Source organism: Tasmannia lanceolata, unplaced genomic scaffold (genome assembly GCF_043159265.1).
Source record: "Tasmannia lanceolata isolate RefF3 unplaced genomic scaffold, GAP_Taslan_0.1 ptg000008l, whole genome shotgun sequence".
Classification (NCBI taxonomy): Eukaryota; Viridiplantae; Streptophyta; class Magnoliopsida; order Canellales; family Winteraceae; genus Tasmannia; species Tasmannia lanceolata.
The window spans coordinates 60,177,265-60,197,303 of NW_027518685.1; the positions used below are offsets into that span (position 1 = coordinate 60,177,265).

Sequence of the window (20,039 nt, forward strand, 5' to 3'; positions counted from 1 at the left end):
TTATTTAATATTTTCCTGAATTTTTGGCATAAATTTCGACAATTTCAGCTGAAATTTTATATGAGATAAAATATTATTTAAATAGATTTCGGCAGATTTTGACTTTGGAAGTTTCGGTTTCGGTGAGGACCGAAACACATTCCGCAACTAAATTTGAAACCATGATTGTAACCATGGTTTTAAATTTCAACCAAAATTCTGAAACTGAAATTTCCCGAAATTCCGAATTTCGGCCTTTACCAAATTTCGGAATTTTGGAATTTCGGTCGGAAATTTCGAGATATTGTAATTTTAAAAAGAGGAAACTTATGGTGAGCTTAAGCGCCCCAATCACATGGGTCCCACATTTTCTGTGGTGATCCAAACCATTCATTTGCAAGGCCCTATCATAGATAGGGTGTGTACCAAAAATCAGCTCCATAGGATGATCCTAACCCCTCCATTTGTGGAGGACAAAAATGGGCAGATTTGTGGACAAATAATGTCTGTCCATTTTGACCTCCACAAATGGATGGGTTAGGATAATCCTATGGAGCTGATTTTTGGTACACACCATATCTATGATAGGGCCTTGCAAATGAATGGTTTGGATCACCACAGAAAATGTGGGACCCATGTGATTGGGCGCTTAAGCTCACCATAAGTTTGGTGAGCTTAAGCTCACCAACACTTTCCTCTCTCTCTCTCTCTCTCTCTCTCTCTCTCTCTCTCTATATATATATATATATATATATATATATATATATATATATATATATAGATTTCGGTACCGGTTTTGGACATTACAAAAACTGAAATTTCGGCCGAAATTTTGTAACATATATATAGTGGACCCCCACTATCGTGTGATCCAGACCATCTACTTGATGGGTCTCAATAATTGATCCTCAATGGTTTAAAATTCGGGGCAATGGAACAGTGCTAATATCCCCTAGTATGCATTTTCGGTAGTTGAGGATGGACCGTGCGTGCCTGTAGGTAATTTTTGACGGTTCAGATGCATCTAAGTGTTGCCCAGCTGGCTCGATCAGTAGACCTGGCAAAAAGTGACCTGGACCCGCGGGTCCACCCGGCCCACCCATAATTTACGGGTCCGGGTCACTATTTAGTGATCCGTAAGAAATTTAACCCAGCCCGGCCCCACCCGTCAAACTGGGCCGGGCCGGTTGGACCCATGGGTACCCGTAAAAACTCAAATATCATAGAATTCTTTTGAATTTTAGTGGGTGATGGATTATAATTGGCCCAGTGTGAATCACACAATGTTAGATCTAGAGAGAATTGCTTAGAATTGCTTACTGTTACACTACAAGGCACTGCAAAAAGGGGCTGTCCCAAGTAAAAATGGGGGTCGAATATATCACTTCCCAACAGTGTGTGACTACAAGTGGCTTTCCCAGATAAAAACGGGTGACCCGCAGGTCTACCCGGCCCGTACGGGTGGGGTCCGGGTTCACAAAATAGTGACCCGTAAGATTCCGGGGTCATTTGTGACCCGGCCCACCCGTTTGCCAGGTCTATTGATCATTGAGATCTTCAATATGTCCCGTTGGAAATGGAAAGTCCGGATCAAGGAAGGTGTGACCACTATTATTACAAATTTATAACAGCGAAGCATTCATTATTTGCACAAATCACACGCGAGAGCTCCCCTTCTTCTTCTTCTTCTCCTTCTCAAGTTCTTAATTATTTGACACAGAAGCCCGTTTGAAAGAACATATTTCCCCATTTAGGGTATTTTTGTCTCTCCAAGAAAAGGGGTGTTTTGGTAAATTGGTCCGACTCAAGATTTAAAATATCCCTACTTTTTTTCATGTACTCTTCTAGAGGGCGAGGGCTGGGGCTCTTTCCAAACAACGAGTGGGAGTAGGTACCCTGCTGACGTCGGTTACCCACTCCCACGTAAGCACAAAACCATGCGGAACCCATGTAATTAGTGTTTTAGTGGCCTGTTAAAACTAGCTTAATCCTAGATTAGTGAGATTTTGATTCAGTAATAGAATATTATATATTCATACGACAGCAGTTACGGCAGTTACTGTAATTTCCTTTTCTCTTCTCTGCTTTTCCTCTCCTCATTCAATGCTTTTTTCACATGCTTTGTACTTAAATATTGTACTTTAATTTTTTGGTCGGACCTTGCTTTCATCAAAAGAGCTCTCTGTGGCGTACAAGTTTCTCAAAAATCAGATTTTTGTTTCCTTTTCCCATGATTGAAACTTTCCCTTTCTTAAGCATCTGTGTTCTTTTTTCATTGAAAATATCTTTCTGGGTCTTCTCTTCCCCCTGATTAATTTTCTTCTGTTCTTAGAGTTCTAGTGATTTTCAGATCAAGGCAATGGTAGTAGAAGGCGAGTTGATCGATACCCAGTCGGCAGAATTCTGTTTATCACAAGCGCAAGAACTTGTTCCATCGGCGCTAAAAAAAGCAAGAGGTGTAAAGGGATTTGTTGGGAGATGGAAGATCATAATTTCCAAATTAGAACAAATACCATCCCGTTTATCTGTTTTGTCAAGCCATCCTTGCTTCGCGAAAAATGCCCTCTGTAAGGAGCAATTACAGTCTGTATCTACTACTTTGAGAGAGGTAATTGAATTGGCGGAGCGTTGTTTGGAAGAAAGATATGCTGGTAAGCTTCAAATGCAGAGTAATCTTGATGCTTTATCCGCGAAATTGGATTTGAATTTAAGAGATTGTGGGCTTCTGATTAAGACTGGAGTGCTGGGTGAAGCCACACTGCCTATGGCCATTGCCCGTTACACGGAACCAGAGGCTACCCGTTGGAATATACGACAGTTACTCGCGCGACTACAGATTGGTCATCTTGACGCGAAGCACAAGGCTCTTGATAGCCTAATGGAAGTCATGAATGAGGATGAGAAGAATGTGTTGGCAGTGTTGGGGAGGAGTCATATTTGTGCTTTAGTACAATTACTAACTGCGACTTCTCCGAGGATTCGAGAGAAGACTGGTTCAATGATTTGCTTGATTGTGGAATCGGGGAGTTGTGAGAATTTGCTTGTTTCGGAAGGGGTTCTACCCCCTTTGATTAGGCTGGTTGAATCTGGGAGTGCTGTGGGTAAAGAGAAGGCGACAATTTCGCTTCAGAGATTGTCTATGACGGCTGAAACAGCTCAGTCGATTGTTGGACATGGCGGTGTTCGTCCTCTGATTGATATCTGTCAGAGTGGTGATTCTGTTTCTCAATCAGCGGCGGCAGGTACTGTGAACAAACCAATTAGTCCAAAAGCTTAAGTTGTTAGAGTTGGTGTTATTTAATCATTTATGCTCCCTCTTTTTTATGGCTTGGCCCTAAGATAAGGAAAACTTCCTAGTTGAATGGGAAGCTCGCTTTCCAGAATCTCGCTTCAGAAGCTAAGTTCTTCTCGCTTCCCAAATTTAGGTGAGACGCACTTTCCAAATGAGTCCTACACGTTTCCTCCTAATTAAGAGTACACTTCTTATTTAGGTGATGTATTTATTCTTAAAAGAATATTTTCTACTTTTAATGATCTCGAAGGAATGTATTTAAAAACTAGTGCATTTAAAACTTGAAAACTCATTTTAAGTTCCAAATAAAAATTATGTGAATCTTTTCGCAACAACGTAAAACATACATGAATAAAATTTGTGAAACTGTAAATTCGTAGCTTATAATTCTTATTAGTCAAGTAATTTTCTTTTGTACCTGTAATCCATACATCAATCCTTCCTAACCTACTATAATTCCACATAATTTATCTTTACTTTCTTCAGAGCTTTTCACTACCCTCATTTTCTCTTTTCTAAACCCATTGCTTCCCGCATAGCTTCTCGCACTCATTTCCCACTCTGGTAGCTATGGGTTGGCCATACACGTGGATTTTTAAGGAGTTGTTGGGTTTTGAACCCAGGACCTGCCGTGAGACCTTAGCTCGGATACCATGTGAAACAACCAATTACTCTGAAAGCTTAAGCTGTTAGAGTTGGTGTTATCTAATCATTTATACTTCAACAGGTACATTGAAGAATCTGTCTTCCATGCCGGAGGTGAGACAGACTCTCGCCGAAGAAGGAATTATCAAGGTCATGATTAATGTCCTTGACTGTGGAATTTTATTGGGTTCTAAAGAGTACGCGGCAGAGTGTTTACAGAATCTGACAGAGAGCAATGATAATCTAAGAAGGGCTGTTGTTTCAGAAGGCGGAATTAGAAGTCTCCTGGCTTATCTTGATGGTCCATTGCCCCAAGAATCCGCAGTTGGGGCATTGAGGAATCTCGTGGGCTCCGCATCCACAGATGGATTGGTTTCAATGGGTCTTCTTCCTCGTCTGGTTCACGTGCTGAAAGCTGGATCATTGGGTGCACAACAAGCTGCTGCCTCTGCTATTTGTAGAGTTTGTAATTCAACAGAAATGAAAAAATTGGTTGGTGAAATTGGGTGTATCCCTCTTCTTGTAAAGATGCTTGAGGCCAAAACAAATAGTGCAAGAGAGGTCGCCGCTCAAGCAATTTGTAGCTTGTTGAGCGTGCCATATAACAGTAGAGAAATTAAAAAGGATGAGAAGAGTGTGCCCAAACTTGTTCAATTGCTTGATCCTAGTCCTCAAAATACGGCAAAAAAGTATGCTGTTTCTTGTCTTGCTTCGCTATCGTTGAGCAAGAAATGCAAGAAGTTGATGATTTCATATGGCGCAATTGGATATCTCAAAAAGCTCTGTGAGATGGACATCCCTGGTGCAAAAAAGCTGCTTGAGCGACTTGAGAGAGGGAAATTCCGAAGTTTGTTTAGTAAAAAGTAGAACAAAACACTTTCCTCTCTGTATGATGTAATGTTTGGTTCTTGTAGAACAGTAAGTTTCATTGCCTGTATGAAACAAAGTAGGCGCAATTGTGAACTCAATGCTTCCTTTACCTAAATATATGATGTTTGTTCATACGCCTAAATATTTTTCTACTCAATTGTTTCTGGAAGTGTCTGATGTTAAAAATCATGAGTTGCAGTTGGCTGCTGTTGGTAGATTTTCTTAATCTTTCCATATAGGTTTTATAATTGTACTTCAGTTGATCAATCATTGATGTCCCTCCTTATATTCATTATGATTATCCTTTTTTATTCTCTTGTAATTGACAAAACTTTTTTTTTACTGCTGATTGTGATGTTTTTCCTAAGGTACTGTTTGTTTTGGATTTTGAGTTCAATACTGATTATTGGACTCGAAATTAAACGTAATTTTGAGTCCAACGATCAGTTTTGGACTAAAAAATCGATTCTCAATATATAAAACAAGGGAATTGCTAGGGTCCATCGAAAAAGGCATTTCGCGGCTGGTCTGTAGCAACAGACCAGCCGCGAAATGCCTTTTTCGATGGACCCTAGCAAATCCCATAAAACAAACAGTGCCTTAGTCTGTTTTGTGGAACTTGTTTGTAAATGCCATGAGCTAGAAAGAGAAATTAGGGTCTGTGCAGTGTGTTATCAGGTATTTCAGTATCCAACAACATACAGAGACATTAAATTTAGGCTACTTATGATGGCACTACCTTGTTTTGATACTAAAACTAACTCATCTTGTCTTTTATTATTTAAACAGCTGTCAAAGGTTATTACAGTTCCCAAAAAGGTTACTTTTCAAAAAAAAAAAAAGAGTACCCAAAAAGCTCTAAAAATCCATTAAAAGAAGAAAAGATAAGTTGAGTACGTGCAATTATTACATGGTACTACCAATATCAGGAGACCAAATTTATTTTATTTTTTGACACTGTAGTGATTTTATTTGTTTTAGTCATTTGATGTACTTATGTTTCAATCATCATGAGGTGGTCTTGACTTTGGAAGTTTGCCAATGTTTTGTTGAAAGTTAAAATAACATTTTTTTGATCTCCTCAGCTGAATGAAAAATATTAATCAAGTCACATTATATCATGTCCAATTCGAAATTCATTTGCTCTATTGGTTTAGGGAAAAGGTCACTGTGATGGCCTTACTAGTTAATTTCTCATTTTTCGGTTTTGCTTCATGTGGTTTTAGCAGCAAACATTCTACTCCTTGTTAGATTGGCGTTTTTTTTCAATCCCATAAAAAACAAGTTGCTTGGGTGGTAAATTTTGTGTAGCAAAAATTAGGTGGATGGATCTGCTGCATATTGTAGTTTTTTGTTCTTGTAGGGCCAGTTGTTTCATTGTGTCAAATCACTTGAAATTGTGAACTTGATGCCAAAGCTTGCCGGTTAATCGAATCTATTCTGAAGTCTGGTCTATACTTTATTCTACTAATGTTTTCATACTGTTTCCCCATATTGTTAAAGTATAAAAGATTAATAACGCCTTTCTCCAACAGCTTAAGCTTTTGGAGAATTTGGTTAGTTAACATGGTATCAAAGCCAAAGGTCTCGAGTTCAAACCTCCCGGATAACAAAAATCCACATGCGATGGTCGGCCCAAAGTGGGACCACATGTGCCACGTGTTTGCCAAGTGGGCCACACGTGCGGGTGAGTGTTAAAGTATAAAAGATTAATAACGCCTTTCTCCAACAGCTTAAGCTTTTGGAGAAGTTGGGTAGTTAACACATATACAATGGGCTTATTGCTTCATTCATTATTTTTTGCATTTGGGCCTTTTCCTCTTTGTAGTGAGTTTTAAAGAAATATTTGTATACTTTATGCAGTGTTTTATGTTTTTTTCTACTCACATACTGATTCTACTGGTATTAACTGTCCTTGGTATATGACCTTTTTTGTTGTTCTTTGTCTTCTGGTATTATCATTCTTCAATCATTATGACGCATTTTGGAAATTTGATCTTTGCCTTTTGAAGTTACAAACTGTGAACATTTGATCTCTGAAGATCAGTTTGTTTAAGCAAAGTCATTATTAAGCCATCATAGAAACTAATTTTTCTAGTGTTAGTGGAAAGACTTTACATGTTTTTGTGACTACCAAATGGTATGTTTTCTCCCTATTTCCTTGCATTCCTGTAACATTGTGTGTGCTTGAGTGTTTGCATCCTAAGATGAACGTTTAACATAGGTAGAATACAGTTGCTATATTTACCATTGGTTACCTGCTTCTAATTAGCTGATTCTAAATGTCATTTAAATATAAACGATCATGGATTCCTCCTTTCTAAGTTAGAGAAGGACTTCCAAGTAGTTTGCCATTTCTTTTACCAAATTGATTGTGTGAAACAAGAGTTTTGGTTTCTTTGACAGCCATTCTTTGGGGCTATATGATAAGAATGGCATATGTTTCCTGCTCATATCTATATTGGATGTTCTGCTATTATTATTGTTTTTTGAATGGTGAACAATTGGATTAAATGAGATGAAAATGGAGACCGAGATGGTCACTACAAAGCAGATAATGAAAAGGAAAAAAGTACAATGTATTGGTTGTTGGGCATGTTTGGCAACCATGCATTTTTTTTTTCTCATGGATGGAATTATTTCGTTTCTGGAGGTTGGGGAAATGCGTGAGTGAAAATATAGAGATTTTATGTGGTGTAAGCCAGTGTAGTCCAGTATTATTCAAAAAGCACTCCAGGGCTTACATCATAGGATGATCCAAACCGTCCATTTGATGGGCCACAACGTAAATAGGTAGTGCCTCAAAAATCATACTTATAAGATGATCCCAACCCTATGATCTACAAAGGTTTGCATAATCTACCCAAGAATTGAAAATCAGCAATTTACAGAGAAGATATAAGGACATAATATCTGACAGATTTGTAGACTCTACAAGTAACGGGATTTATGTTTAAATTCCCATGGAATTTGAACTGTCCCTACAGCATAATATGTAACCAATGTCAGTAATTAGCTGCTAGTTGAGACCAGAGTTACCAAAAATATGCATTCTTATTCTCATAATCTTACTTAAGGTTTGTCCATCAGTTGCTACATCCAACGTTGAAACAAACTGGGAAATCTTCAGAGTTCCAAGTTCGACTAGGGGCAGTCAGTGAAAAAAGAACTTAACTGTTTTATCGAAGTTGGTTGAGTCCCTGAGTCAATACTTGGGTTCCATCAAAACTTATGTCTACTTCGTTCAGAATCAATCAGTGAGTTTTTTACAGCTTCTCTACAAGTTGCCATTATGGAAGAATTTAGGACAGATAGTAAAACCAACACATTGCTTGCAAACTAGGGGCCGTTTGGATATGCGGATTTTAGAATCCGGGATTTCTTCAAAATTGTTGATGGGAAACAAGAGAAGAAGCGGACCAGCCGTCGTTTTCTGATTTCTCGCCCTTCTTCCCATCAGTGAGAGAGTAGAAGATCATCCCATGTTTCCAGGTTTTAGAAATCTCAGGATGCGGGAGAGATTTCTAAAACCTGGATATCTTACTTAAAATCCAAGAAATGTTGTCAGGACAGCATACAGTAGCTTGATCATGAACCCTCTTTTACACTGTTTTTCAAAACTTTGAGATTGAAGAAATCAGACATGAATTAGTCACCTGTATAACAATTGAATATGGCGGCGGCATTTGAAAAATGGGGCTGTCTCATGTGAGTCTCATGCGCACCTGCAAATATTTTACATGCAAATTAGCTTAAACCCAAGGAGTAAAAAGCAACCACCATCATAAATACACGCAAGAATATAATATATGGACATCTGTAAGTGGTGATAAAAATAAGCATTTGCTTGATGCTTGAGTAATGAATATGGGGGAGTTCAACGAAACTGCACATTTTCTTTGGTTTTCTTAGAATTCCACCGGAGTCAATATCCAAATTCGTGCGCATAAATACAGACAAATCCTTGTCCCAAGAAAGGGTGCTTTAAAATATTAAAAATTAATGCCATTATATAGGTTTAAAGATATCAGATATGATTTTTTTTTATATTTTCAAAATTTAGAAGACAACATATTATAACTTTCACCCCTTTGGATATGAGAACAAAGATGTAAAGGCTAGCTCTTTGTAAATTTGAAAAAAAAGGACACCTGAGAAAGGGCACCCTCTGTTCTTTATTAAAGCATTAAATATAACAGCAAGCTGTTCGAATAACACTCCTCAAACTCCATAAAAACAAATCCCCCCTATAAACCTATAAAGTGCTGACCCGATGTGTAAAATAAGATAGTAAGAAACTCAATTAAAATCAATGCCTAAATCTAATAACCCTCCTCAAACTCTACAAAAATCACCCCTACATAGTCCGAACATAGTAAAGTACAAACTCCATGCATAAAATAAGGTGGTAGGAAACCCAAACAAAATCAATGTCTCATAACCTACCCCTATTTAAAAGCAAACTTTGAAAAACTCCGAACGGGAGCTGATGAGGGCACCCTCTATTTTTTTTTAAGTACCAAAGAAAAGCAAATTGTTCTAATAACCCTCCTCAAATCCAGTAAAAACTAACTCTACCTTGGTAAAGTCTAATAATAAAGTAATAACCTCAGAAATAAAACAACATAGTAAGAAACCAAAATTAAATCAGTGTGTGTGTGTGTGTTTTCCCATTCCTAAAATGCCTACGCATGTTTGCCGACAGCATGGTTCAGCTTGGATTTTATAAGGCATCAGAAGCCTAGTCCACATTAACCATGTTGTCGATACAATATTGGCATGTTAAAATAACTAAGAGATGGCCTCATTATGTGTGTGATTCATTAACACATTATGGGTGCGTTTGGATTGCTGGAATCAAGAATCGGATTCAGCATACCATTCCATTCCTATTCTGATTCTCCCATAATCGGAATGGCAATTCTGATTCTAGTGTTTGCGTAAGCGATTTCTCCTTCCACATCAGGCCCGAATAGACAATCTCACATTTGTCCAGATCTTTCTTTGCCTCATGCATATTAATTGAGAATCAAATAATCAAGCAACGCAGGCATATACTAGATGCTAGACGAAAGAAAGTCTAACAATCATGGTCAATGATCAAGTCTAACAATCATCAACAATGATCATTGACCATTATCAAACAACAAAAATTCAATGATCATAAGAAATCAACAAAAGACAGCAGTCTGCAACTATCTCCAAAAACAACAAAGTTATACATGAGCAGAGGGGATGGAGGAAAAGAGATTATAAAAAATGAGAGAAATGGAGAGGGCTACAGAAGAAGAAAAAAGTTCATTGAGATACCTACAAGCATCAACGTCTTTCTTCGACAGAAACCTCTACCTTGAAAATGCAAATCCTAATAAAAAAGACGAGCGGAGCAACAACAGCAACAACAGCAGAAATGCTCGACTAGGGATTGGGGGTAGAGAAAATGCTTTCTGGTTCTCAACGTGTGAGTAGAGAGTGGAGCTTGTTTAGCCTGGCTAGGGCTTTGTCCCCGAAGACTGGGTCTTTAGCTGAGCTAGGGTTGGTGAACTACAAGCCTACAAACCCCTTGCTTGTCCTCCTCGTGAGCCACTTTAAGACCACTTCTCATGATTTGCATGCATCACGAGCCAACTGAATGTAAGGCCCACTAGCTACACCCTGCTCGGCCAAGTCCTCTGACTCGGGCGCTCAAGGTACCAGGACACACCAAGAGCCAATGCACAAGACCGCAGCACATGTCCAAACATCCCACAAAGGCACGAGGAATAACTTGTACCATGTCCCAATCTGATAAGCCCAAAAGCTGTGTCATCCAAGGTTCAAGGTTGCACCATGGATCTCTCCACAAGAACTCTGTCTCACGAGGGTGACCGAAGCCACTCTGGCGTGTTCATGGCTAGTTGTCCATCCTAGTCCAAAAGAAGTATTGTGGTGCTAAGGCTTTCCACAATATAAACTCAACACTGGTCTGTATGCGCAGTGAAGGTTGGAACCCAACCAAGCCAACACTGTCCTTGGCCCTCATCCTCGACCAAGGAAGCTAGAGCATCCTCCTGGATAACTTGTAGCCCACACCCCAAACCTACCTTTGGGTACCTCCGAGCTACATCACGGTCCCTGTGCCTCACGCACGTGCTATGTCCCTGCATGTATCTGCACCCAACCCCAAGATTCCGTCCCACAATCTGTTGTGGCCTAGGGAGATTAAGCAATTAATAGTGCCCAACTGGGTCTTGACCAAGTGCCTCCAATGACCCTCCAACTAGCCAGTAAGCTCGCTCAATGCTCCTATCCTTGGGCCTAGCACGGCTCTCCATGGCACGCTCGTGCACATATCACGGGGCCTATCGGTTTCTCTATGAGACTCCCCTCACCTGATAATGTCGGCGACCTCATCGACACTTAGGAATCTCCATTTCTTAATTCCACAATAGCAAATGACTTGGCCTTGTAAAGAACCAATCCCTCTGGATTTTGCACGTTGACAACATGACTCCTCCCGAGCAACGTTGCCCTTCCAACACCCCACTGTCCCCAAGCTTCGTAAATCGCTACCTTCTCTTCAACTCCCCTATAGTTATCATCAAAATCATTAGTTCAACATTCAATCATCTGACTTCGTGTAGATACCAGCTCCACCAATGGGCTCACTTCTGTGCAACCAAATGTAGCAATGACTTTCTCTGAACACCACCAAAATAAGAGGGTAGAGCGACCCGACTTGAACTCTTCCAAGCAATCCTCTTATTTCTCTTCAACTTCCCTAAGCTTAGAGCTGTCTTCCAAAACACCATCCTTGCTTGACTTCAGCTCTAAACTACACAATCTCTGTACATTCTACATTGGCGTTGATCGCCAAAAACTCCATTATGCACTACTTGCCCCTAGGACAAGCCAAAGGAATCATCTCAATCGCCCCAATGAGTCTCCCCATAGGAATCCGTGTCACTCATGCTTAGCCTTGCACACTTCTTCACCAAAGTGTCGACCTACTTGCTTGGACACACCAACAATCACTAATGGTCTTCCTGGGTACTGTTGGTCGCTCTGAGTCTTCAAGAGCCTTCACCACATGACACACTCACCTGTATCTATTAGAGTTCTTACACTAATAGCTACCCAAGTCGTCCCTCACTCGGATTGAAAAGTCCCTTCAGTTTCTCCCATGGTAGTAACTCAAATTAGCAAGAAGCACGTGAGCTCACCACTGTTCCATACCAGCACAACTAGTTCACATATCGAAGAAAGTGCCACTGGTGTATACAACAAGGTCCTCCAAGACAACTAGGGAAACTAAAAAACCAAACTCTGAGGCTTGGTTAGGGACACTGTAATGTTTGAAACTTTGAATGGTCAGTCATGGCTCTTCCTAGACACAAAACATAATATGCAAAGGAGAATTTTGGCAAGAAAACAACACCTCCCTTGCTCTTCAAGGGGTCAAAAATAAAAATAGATTTTACATTCCTCAAATTGCATTTATTCCAAAAGCCCTATAACTATGCATGGCTCAGGTAAGCAAAGTAACAAACCTATACTATATACATGGCTCAGTGATGCATTTTGGGACTTCCAAAAAATAAAGAAAATGTAGCATTTCTTAAACTCTGATGCATCACAACAAATTAAAATTATTGGTGTAATTTAGATCATCTCCAGAGGAAAGTAAGGTACTTGCATATTTGTATCATATCAAGCAGAAGAAGAGAAATAAACAGACCTGATGCTTTTCTTTCCATTGAGGGAAAAAGCTAGTCTCGAGCAGTTCAAACAGGTGGTCTCTCATCTCATCATTTGGCACATTTAGTTGGTAAAATCATCCAGGCCTGTTAATGATGGAAATGAAAGGATACCAATATTGAACGCGGACCTATATGAGATAATATAGAACAGTTAGTATGTATTAAATCCAATTGCTAACAGACAATGGAAGTCTAAGTGAAACTCAGTACAGGTTGGCTTCATTAAGTTGCTGACATATCTAGGTGTATCTTACAAGTGATCTATAAAAGCATTACCAAATAGTGAAAGCATGAACATCTTAGCATACAGGGCAAGATAAAGAAAGGACAGTAAATGGATATACCTATGCATCTCAGAAAATGGAAACCTGCCAGTCATCATTTGATCCAACAGGAGTAGAATAGAGAACACCAGACTTTTGCCAGCTTTCTAATAGCTTTTTGTTCTTGGGATTATCAGCAGGACCACCCTTCACGCGCCGACTATGCAAGACAATAAGAGGCAACTTTTTTGATGGGCTCAATCTCCGTACCCCTTGTACAACAAAATTTAGCTGCCATGAAGTGAATATACCTTATCTTGAACTGAACAAAATCTCAAAGTTTAGTATTCCCTACATTAAGCTCTGAAGAAATAGCACAGACTGTAGGGCTTACCCATAGGATGATCTAAACCGTCCATTTGATGGAACATATACGCGTTATGGTCCATCAAATGGACGGTTTAGATCATCCTATGGGTAAGCCCTACAGTACTTCTGAACAGGGGTGGAGGCACATATAGCAAGAGGGGGCCATGCGCCCCCCCTCCCCCCCCCCCCCCCTCCTTCAAAAGACTTGCAAAATCCCTTTTATGCCACATGGCTGTACATACATGCTAGTTAGTTTAGTGGCCATGGCCCCCCCAATGACCAACCAAGGCAAGTGTATATTAGTCTGGCCCCCAGTGTAAATTCTCCCTGCTTCTGAAAAAAATACTGGACTAACAAGTGAGTCATTGTGCTCTTCTCTAATTTCGTCTTTTCCTTTTGTAGCTACATCTTGGTCATGATCCGAAATAATTTCCAACCTCACTATATTTTAAAGTTTTTTATGGAGGGTGATAAATTCTAAATTCACCCCTTCTAGGATGGATTCATCCTGTATTTTTTCAAAATGGACTGTACAGCCCACACCAGTCTACACCATAGGATAAACCAAACCATCCATTTGATGGGCCACAATGTAAATAGGTTTTCCTAAGGTCCTGTTTGTTTCAGATTTTGAGTAATTTTGAGTCCAATAATCAGTTTTGGACTCAAAAATCAATTCTCAATATATAAAACAAACAGTGCCTTAGTCTGTTTTGTGGAACTTGTTTGTAAATGCCATGAACTAAAAAGAGAAATTAGGGTCTATGCAGTGTGCTATCAGGTATTTCAGTAACCAACAACATACAGAGACATTAAATTTAGGCTACTTATGATGGCACTACCTTTTTTTGATAATAACACTAACTCATCTTATCTTTTATTATTTAACCAGCTGTCAAAGGTCATTACAGTTCCCAAAAAGCTCTTACTTTCAGAAAAAAAAAAAAAAAAAGTTCCCAAAATCCTCTAAAAAATCCGTTAAAAAAAGGAAAGAAAAGTTGAGTTTGTGCAATTATTAAAACATGGTACTACCAATATCAGGAGCCTAAATTTATTTATTTTTTAGTCATTTGATGTACTTATGTTTCAATCATCATGAGGTGGTCTTGACTTTGGAAGTTTGCCAATGTTTTGTTGAAGGTTAAAATAACATTTTTTTTTTATCTCCTCAGCTGAATGAAAAATATTAATCAAGTCACATTATATCATGTCCGATCCGAAATTCATTTGCTCTATTGGTTTAGGGAAAGGTCACTGTGATGGCCTTACTAGTTAATTTCTCATTTTTCGGTTTTGCTTCATGTGGTTTTAGCAGCAAACATTCTACTCCTTGTTAGATTGGCTTTTTATCAATCCCATCAGAGACAAGTTGCTTGGGTGGTAAATTTTGTGTAGCAAAAATTAGGTGGACGGATCTACTGCTGCATATTGTAGTTTTGATTGTTGTAGGGCTAGTTGCTTCATTGTGTCAAATCACTTGAAATTTTGAACTTGACGACAAAGCTTGCCAGCTAATGGAATCGATCTGTATCCCTTTCTGCTCATTTATTTCTGAAGTTTGTCTATACTTTATACTACTAATGTTTTCATACTGTTTCCCCATATACAATGGTCTTATTGCTTCATTCATTAGTTTTTGCATTTGGGCTTTTTCCTCTTTGTAGTGAGTTTTAAAGAAATATTTGTTTTATTCCAGAGGAGATGATACAAAATGTCATTTATCAAATAAGGAATGTCGCGACAGGATAATTGTATGGTTTATGAAGTATTTTGTGTTTTTTGCTACTCACATACTGGTATTCTACTGGTATTGGTATATGAGCTTTTTGTTGTTCTTTGTCTTCTGGTAATATCATTCTTCAATCATTATGATGCATTTTGGATATTTGATCTTTGCCTTTTGAAGTTATAAACTGTGAACATTTGATCTCTGCAGATTAATTTGTTTAAGCAAAGTCATTATTAAGCCATTATAGAAACTAATTTTTCTAGTATTTGTGGAAGGGCTTCACATGATTTGCTTGCTGTTTTTTCTGGCTGGGCTGACGTATTTTTTGTGACTACCAAATGGTATGTTCTCTCCATAACAAACTTGAATTTCCTTATATTTGTGAAAAATTGTATGTGCTTGAGTGTTTGCATGCTATGCATGTTTAACATAGGTAGAATACAGTAGCTACATTTATGATGGTCTCCTGCTTCTAATTAGCTAATTCTATGTCATTTATTAACGATCATGGTGTTGGAGAAAAGTTTTGCAGTGGTTGAACAAAAATAAGAAGAAAATAACAAGAAGATGCTTCAAGGCGCATAAACGTTTTCCTTAAGACGATATTCGTCCTCACCAGTAGTGTGCAAATGGGACCACGAACTCGTCTCCAAGATACAATAAAGCCTGGTTCCAAACCGATTGCTTGATGATGTTCTGCATTAAACGGAACCAAGCCTGGATCACAGAGGATTTCTAAAATAGTAAAAACCAAGATTTTTAGGGGATTAAAGAGAGTGTAAGAGTGTGAGAATTGCTTCTGGAATCTATAGTTTGGGCTTGCCAAAAGTAGAAAACCGAAATCTGTATAGAGTGGGCATTTTCTACTGTTTTTATAGAGTTTGTGGTGACTCTTTTGTTTGGAGTTTCTAGTGACTCTTTTGTTTGTAATACGTCCCTTTAGGGCACCTTTCCATAGCGGGTTAATTTCTTACCGTTAGATTGCGTCCCATTGCGATTCTACGGTTTAGATCAATCCAGGGGTGACTGTTGGCTTGAGTAAAAACCCCTTCAACCCCGTAACCGCTAGATCACCCATCAAGCTGTTACACCAGGATCCGACGGATCGGATCGCACTCACTCGAGCACTAGCCGTTGGAGCCCCTAGGCCCGCTGGGCAAACCGTTGGGCCCGAACTTAAGGCCCAACCCGACGAACCATTCGGTCTATCCCCTGGACTGATCCAACTTGATCTCGATTCAACGACTCGGATCAAATCTGAAAAATTTTAAGGCTCCAATCGCCCTGACCGAACCATTCGGTCTATCCACCTGACTGAACCAACAGCTCGGATCAAATCTGGAAAAATATAAGGCTCCAATCACTATGATGTGGCGTGCGCCTAATAAAGCGCCACTATGTGCCCTGCCCACGCCCTGCGAACGAACGGTGCCTTGCACCGTCCCCGTCCCGCGGGTCCACCCATTGGCTATAACCCATTGTGCATTAAAGCAAAGCATAGAAGTGAGAAATGCTATATAAGCCACTCTCCCACTTTTTTCCGAAGCAATACGGGACTATCTTTTCTTCACAAAAGAAAGGTTTTTCTTTTCCAAAACACTTTTAGAAAGCATTTTCCAAAACTTTATTTTGACTCAAAATTTATGATTTTGAAAATCAAAATCCAACACATGGATTCTTCCTTTCTAAGTTAGACAAGGCCTTCAAGTAGTTTGCCATTTCTTTTCCCAAATTGATTATGTGAACCAATAGTTTTCGTTTCATTGACAGCCATTCTTTGGGGCTATACGATAACAATGGCATATGTTTCCTGCTCATATCTATATTGGATGTTCTGCTATTTCTTTTTCTTGAATGGTGAACAATTGGAATAAATGAGAAGAAAAATGATGCCTTGCAGATATTCAAAAAGATAGAAATGAGAAGAAGAAGAAGAAAGAGAAGAGAGATTAGAAAGACTTTTTAAGAAAATTCATTTGATATCCTCCTCCCTAATTTTTCAGTTACATTTATAGAGTTGTAATCTTGAATTCAACAGCTAACTAACAGCATAAAACACGACGATAAACCCCCATTATCAGCCAATTTGTGTAACTGTGTAGGTGAAATAAAATCTGATTGGTACTCTTGAATGCCTTGCAATTGAATTGTTTTTCCTTGCCACATAAAGTTCATGGTTAATGAAGTATAATCCGTGGTAACTGGACCCAAAGTTTGTAACCATTGAACTCCCAAGATTACATCAGCACCTTGAAGAGAAATGACAAACAAGTCTGTGATGAAGGAATGATTTTGGAGCTCGATTTGGATGTTGGAACACATCCCCTGGCACATCAAAAAGTCCCCATTCCCCACATGAACTTTAAAATGAGGTGATTGAGTAATAGGAAGCCCCAAGAATTTTGCTACTCTTTCTTGCATGAAATTGTGGGTACTGCCCCCATCAACCAGTATCTGAATTTTATGATTTATAATAAATCCTTCAAGTCGGAGTGTTCTTGACATAGTGAGACCCATCAAAGCATGAAAACTAATGATAGGATTATCCAAATTTTCTAAGTGCTCTGTAACTGGCAAGTCAGAATCCAAAATTTCGTCTCCTTCGTTGATACCATCCAAGAGAAACACAGATACTTGATTCTTACACTTATGGCCTGGATGAAACCGTTCTTCACAATTAAAACAGAGGCCCTTTTCTCTTCGTTGCTGCATTTCAGCAAAAGATAGTCTCTTGATTGGAATTGTTTGGGATGTGGGATTGGAATTTGAAGTCGAAGGTTTGAAGGCTGATGAATTGGTTGAAAAATTTTGGGGATTTTGCTGAGCAGAAAAATTTGGACTAGGGCCAAGAATAGAAGATTGAGTACCAATTTTTGAAGTCCATTGGCAATTCATCAGACGAGATTCTGCAATTTTATCTTCTTGTAATCGTGCAAGACCGATAGCTTGATGTAACCCATATGGCTGATGAGCTATTACCTCTCGTCTGATCTCTGGTTTGAGTCCAGAGACAAAACAACTCTTCAAGAAATGATCAGAGAGACCATAAACTTTGGTTGACAATTCCTCAAATTGTGCCTGATAATCAAGAACAGAACCTTCTTGCTGAAGTTTAGATAATGCACCTTGTGGATCGTCATAAGGAGAAGGACCAAATCGAAATTTCAGCGCGGCCTCAAATTCTTTCCAAGAACGTAATTGGTTGCTATTGGACATCCATTGAAACCAGCTAGCCGCAGATCCCTCCATGTGAAAAGAAACCATCAGCAGTTTCTGATTCTCTGGGGTTTGATGAAAAGAAAAGAACTGAGCCACTTTGAACAACCAGGCAGTTAGATTTCCCCCACTCAATCTTGGAAAATCTAATTTAACATGTTTTTGGAAAGGCATAGAAAAAACAGAAGAAGGCATATCTTGATGTGGGATCAAGCACTGAGAGATCACAAATCACAACCCAAAACAACAAGTAAACTCAATTTCACTAGAATTATACCCTTCTACACAACCGATAAGCTTTTGGTAATCCAATACAAAGAAGATTATCATAAAAGGAAAGAAATGATAGACTACTTCGAGGGTAGTGGCCTCCTAGAAGACGAAGCATAAAGAAAAACAGAGTATAAAGTTATGCCTTCATCCTGTCCATTCCACCTTTTAAGAGCAGCCCTAACTAATTCTGTTTTGCTTTTTGGGCTCACATGTAATCCTCTAATGCGATGGGTCGTTCCGTTGGCCTCATGCTCTTTCGTATGGTTGTTATGCCAGGAGATTCTCTTGCCAGCTCATCTGTCCCAGTGGTCCCATCCTCACCCTTGCCGTGATACCTATCATTACCATCCTCTTCCCAAAGAACCTTGTCCTCAAGGTTCAGATGAGGGTACAAGTGCCGTAGATGAGCGATGTCTTCCCAAGAAGCTTCTTCCAACGGTAGTCCTTCCCACTGAACCAATGCTTGAGCTACCCACTGATTTTGCCTTTTCAATTGACGATAGTTCAGAATAGCAGTTGGTTGAAGAATTGCCGCACCGTCGATGGTCATGAGGGGTAATGTAATTGTTTGGGTACCCGGGTTCCCCACACATTTTTTAAGATTTGAAACATGAAAGACCGGATGAATGTGGGCTGCTGGAGGTAATTCCAGTTTATAAGCTACAGTACCCACTTTCTCTAATACCTTGAAGGGGCTGAAGAATCGCCGTCCCAGCTTTTGATTGAGCAGCAACGCGACGGATTGCTGGCGGTAGGGTTGAAGTTTAACAAAGACCCAATCACCTGGTTCAAATATTTTTTCAGTTCGACTTTTGTCTGCTTGATTTTTCATTCTTATTTGTGCTTGAGCAAGGTTTACTTTGACTTTTTGGAGATTGTCATCTCTAGTGATGAGAGTTTGGTCTGCAGCTTCAATAAGAGATGAGCCAGGAATGTACCTGGAGAGAATAGGAGGTGGCCTGCCATAGAGTGCCTGGAATGGGGTCATACCAGCTGCGGTATGGAAAGATGTGTTGTACCAATATTCAGCCCAGTGCAAATACTTGACCCACTGTTTGGGCTCATTAAGGACAAAACTTCGCAAATACATTTCAAGACAACGGTTTAGCACTTCAGGTTGACCGTCAGTTTGAGGATGATGTGCACTGCTCATGGCCAGTGTGGTGCCCTGAAGTTTAAACAATTCCTTCCAAAATTTGCTAACAAAGAGCGGATCCCTGTCACTCACAATAGTACGGGGAATTCTATGAAGCTTGGTGATTTCAGAGGCAAAAATTTCAGCAACCTTATGACTTGTGAAGCTGTTAGGTAAAGCGGAGAAGTGGGCGTACTTAGTTAACCTATCAATGACAACCAAAATTGCAGCTTTTCCAAAGGAGTTCGAAAGGCCTGTGATGAAATCCATTGTGACATCCTCCCAAACTTGGTCAGGAATTGGAAGAGGCTAGAGTAATCCAGCAGGGGAAGTATTGACTGATTTGATTTGTTGGCAAATCTGGCATTGGGCCACAAAGTCTTGGACTTGGGATCGCATTCCTGTCCAGTAGAAATTGGCAGAGAGTTTCTTATAGGTTCGTAAGAATCCGGCATGTCCACCCACCGGAGATGCGTGGAATTCATGTAAGAATGCTTCACGGAGGGAAGAATCGGAAGCGATCATCAGA

General features: G+C 39.5%; 1 protein-coding gene and 1 long non-coding RNA gene across 2 annotated transcripts; one reads left to right on the forward strand and one right to left on the reverse strand.

Moving 5' to 3' along the window:
* Positions 1 to 2,111: 2,111 nt before the first annotated feature.
* LOC143883691 (uncharacterized) lies at positions 2,112 to 4,936 on the forward strand. Its single transcript, XM_077387017.1, has 2 exons — positions 2,112 to 3,221; positions 3,999 to 4,936. Exons 1-2 carry the CDS (start codon positions 2,339 to 2,341, stop codon positions 4,781 to 4,783), a joined length of 1,668 nt encoding a protein of 555 aa, XP_077243132.1. The 5' UTR covers positions 2,112 to 2,338; the 3' UTR covers positions 4,784 to 4,936.
* Positions 4,937 to 8,417: 3,481 nt separating this feature from the next.
* LOC143883692 (uncharacterized) lies at positions 8,418 to 13,076 on the reverse strand. Its single transcript, XR_013252479.1, has 3 exons — positions 12,870 to 13,076; positions 12,504 to 12,653; positions 8,418 to 8,511 (listed from the first exon to the last, which is right to left on the reverse strand). It is a non-coding gene; the product is annotated as an uncharacterized LOC143883692 (long non-coding RNA).
* Positions 13,077 to 20,039: the final 6,963 nt, after the last annotated feature.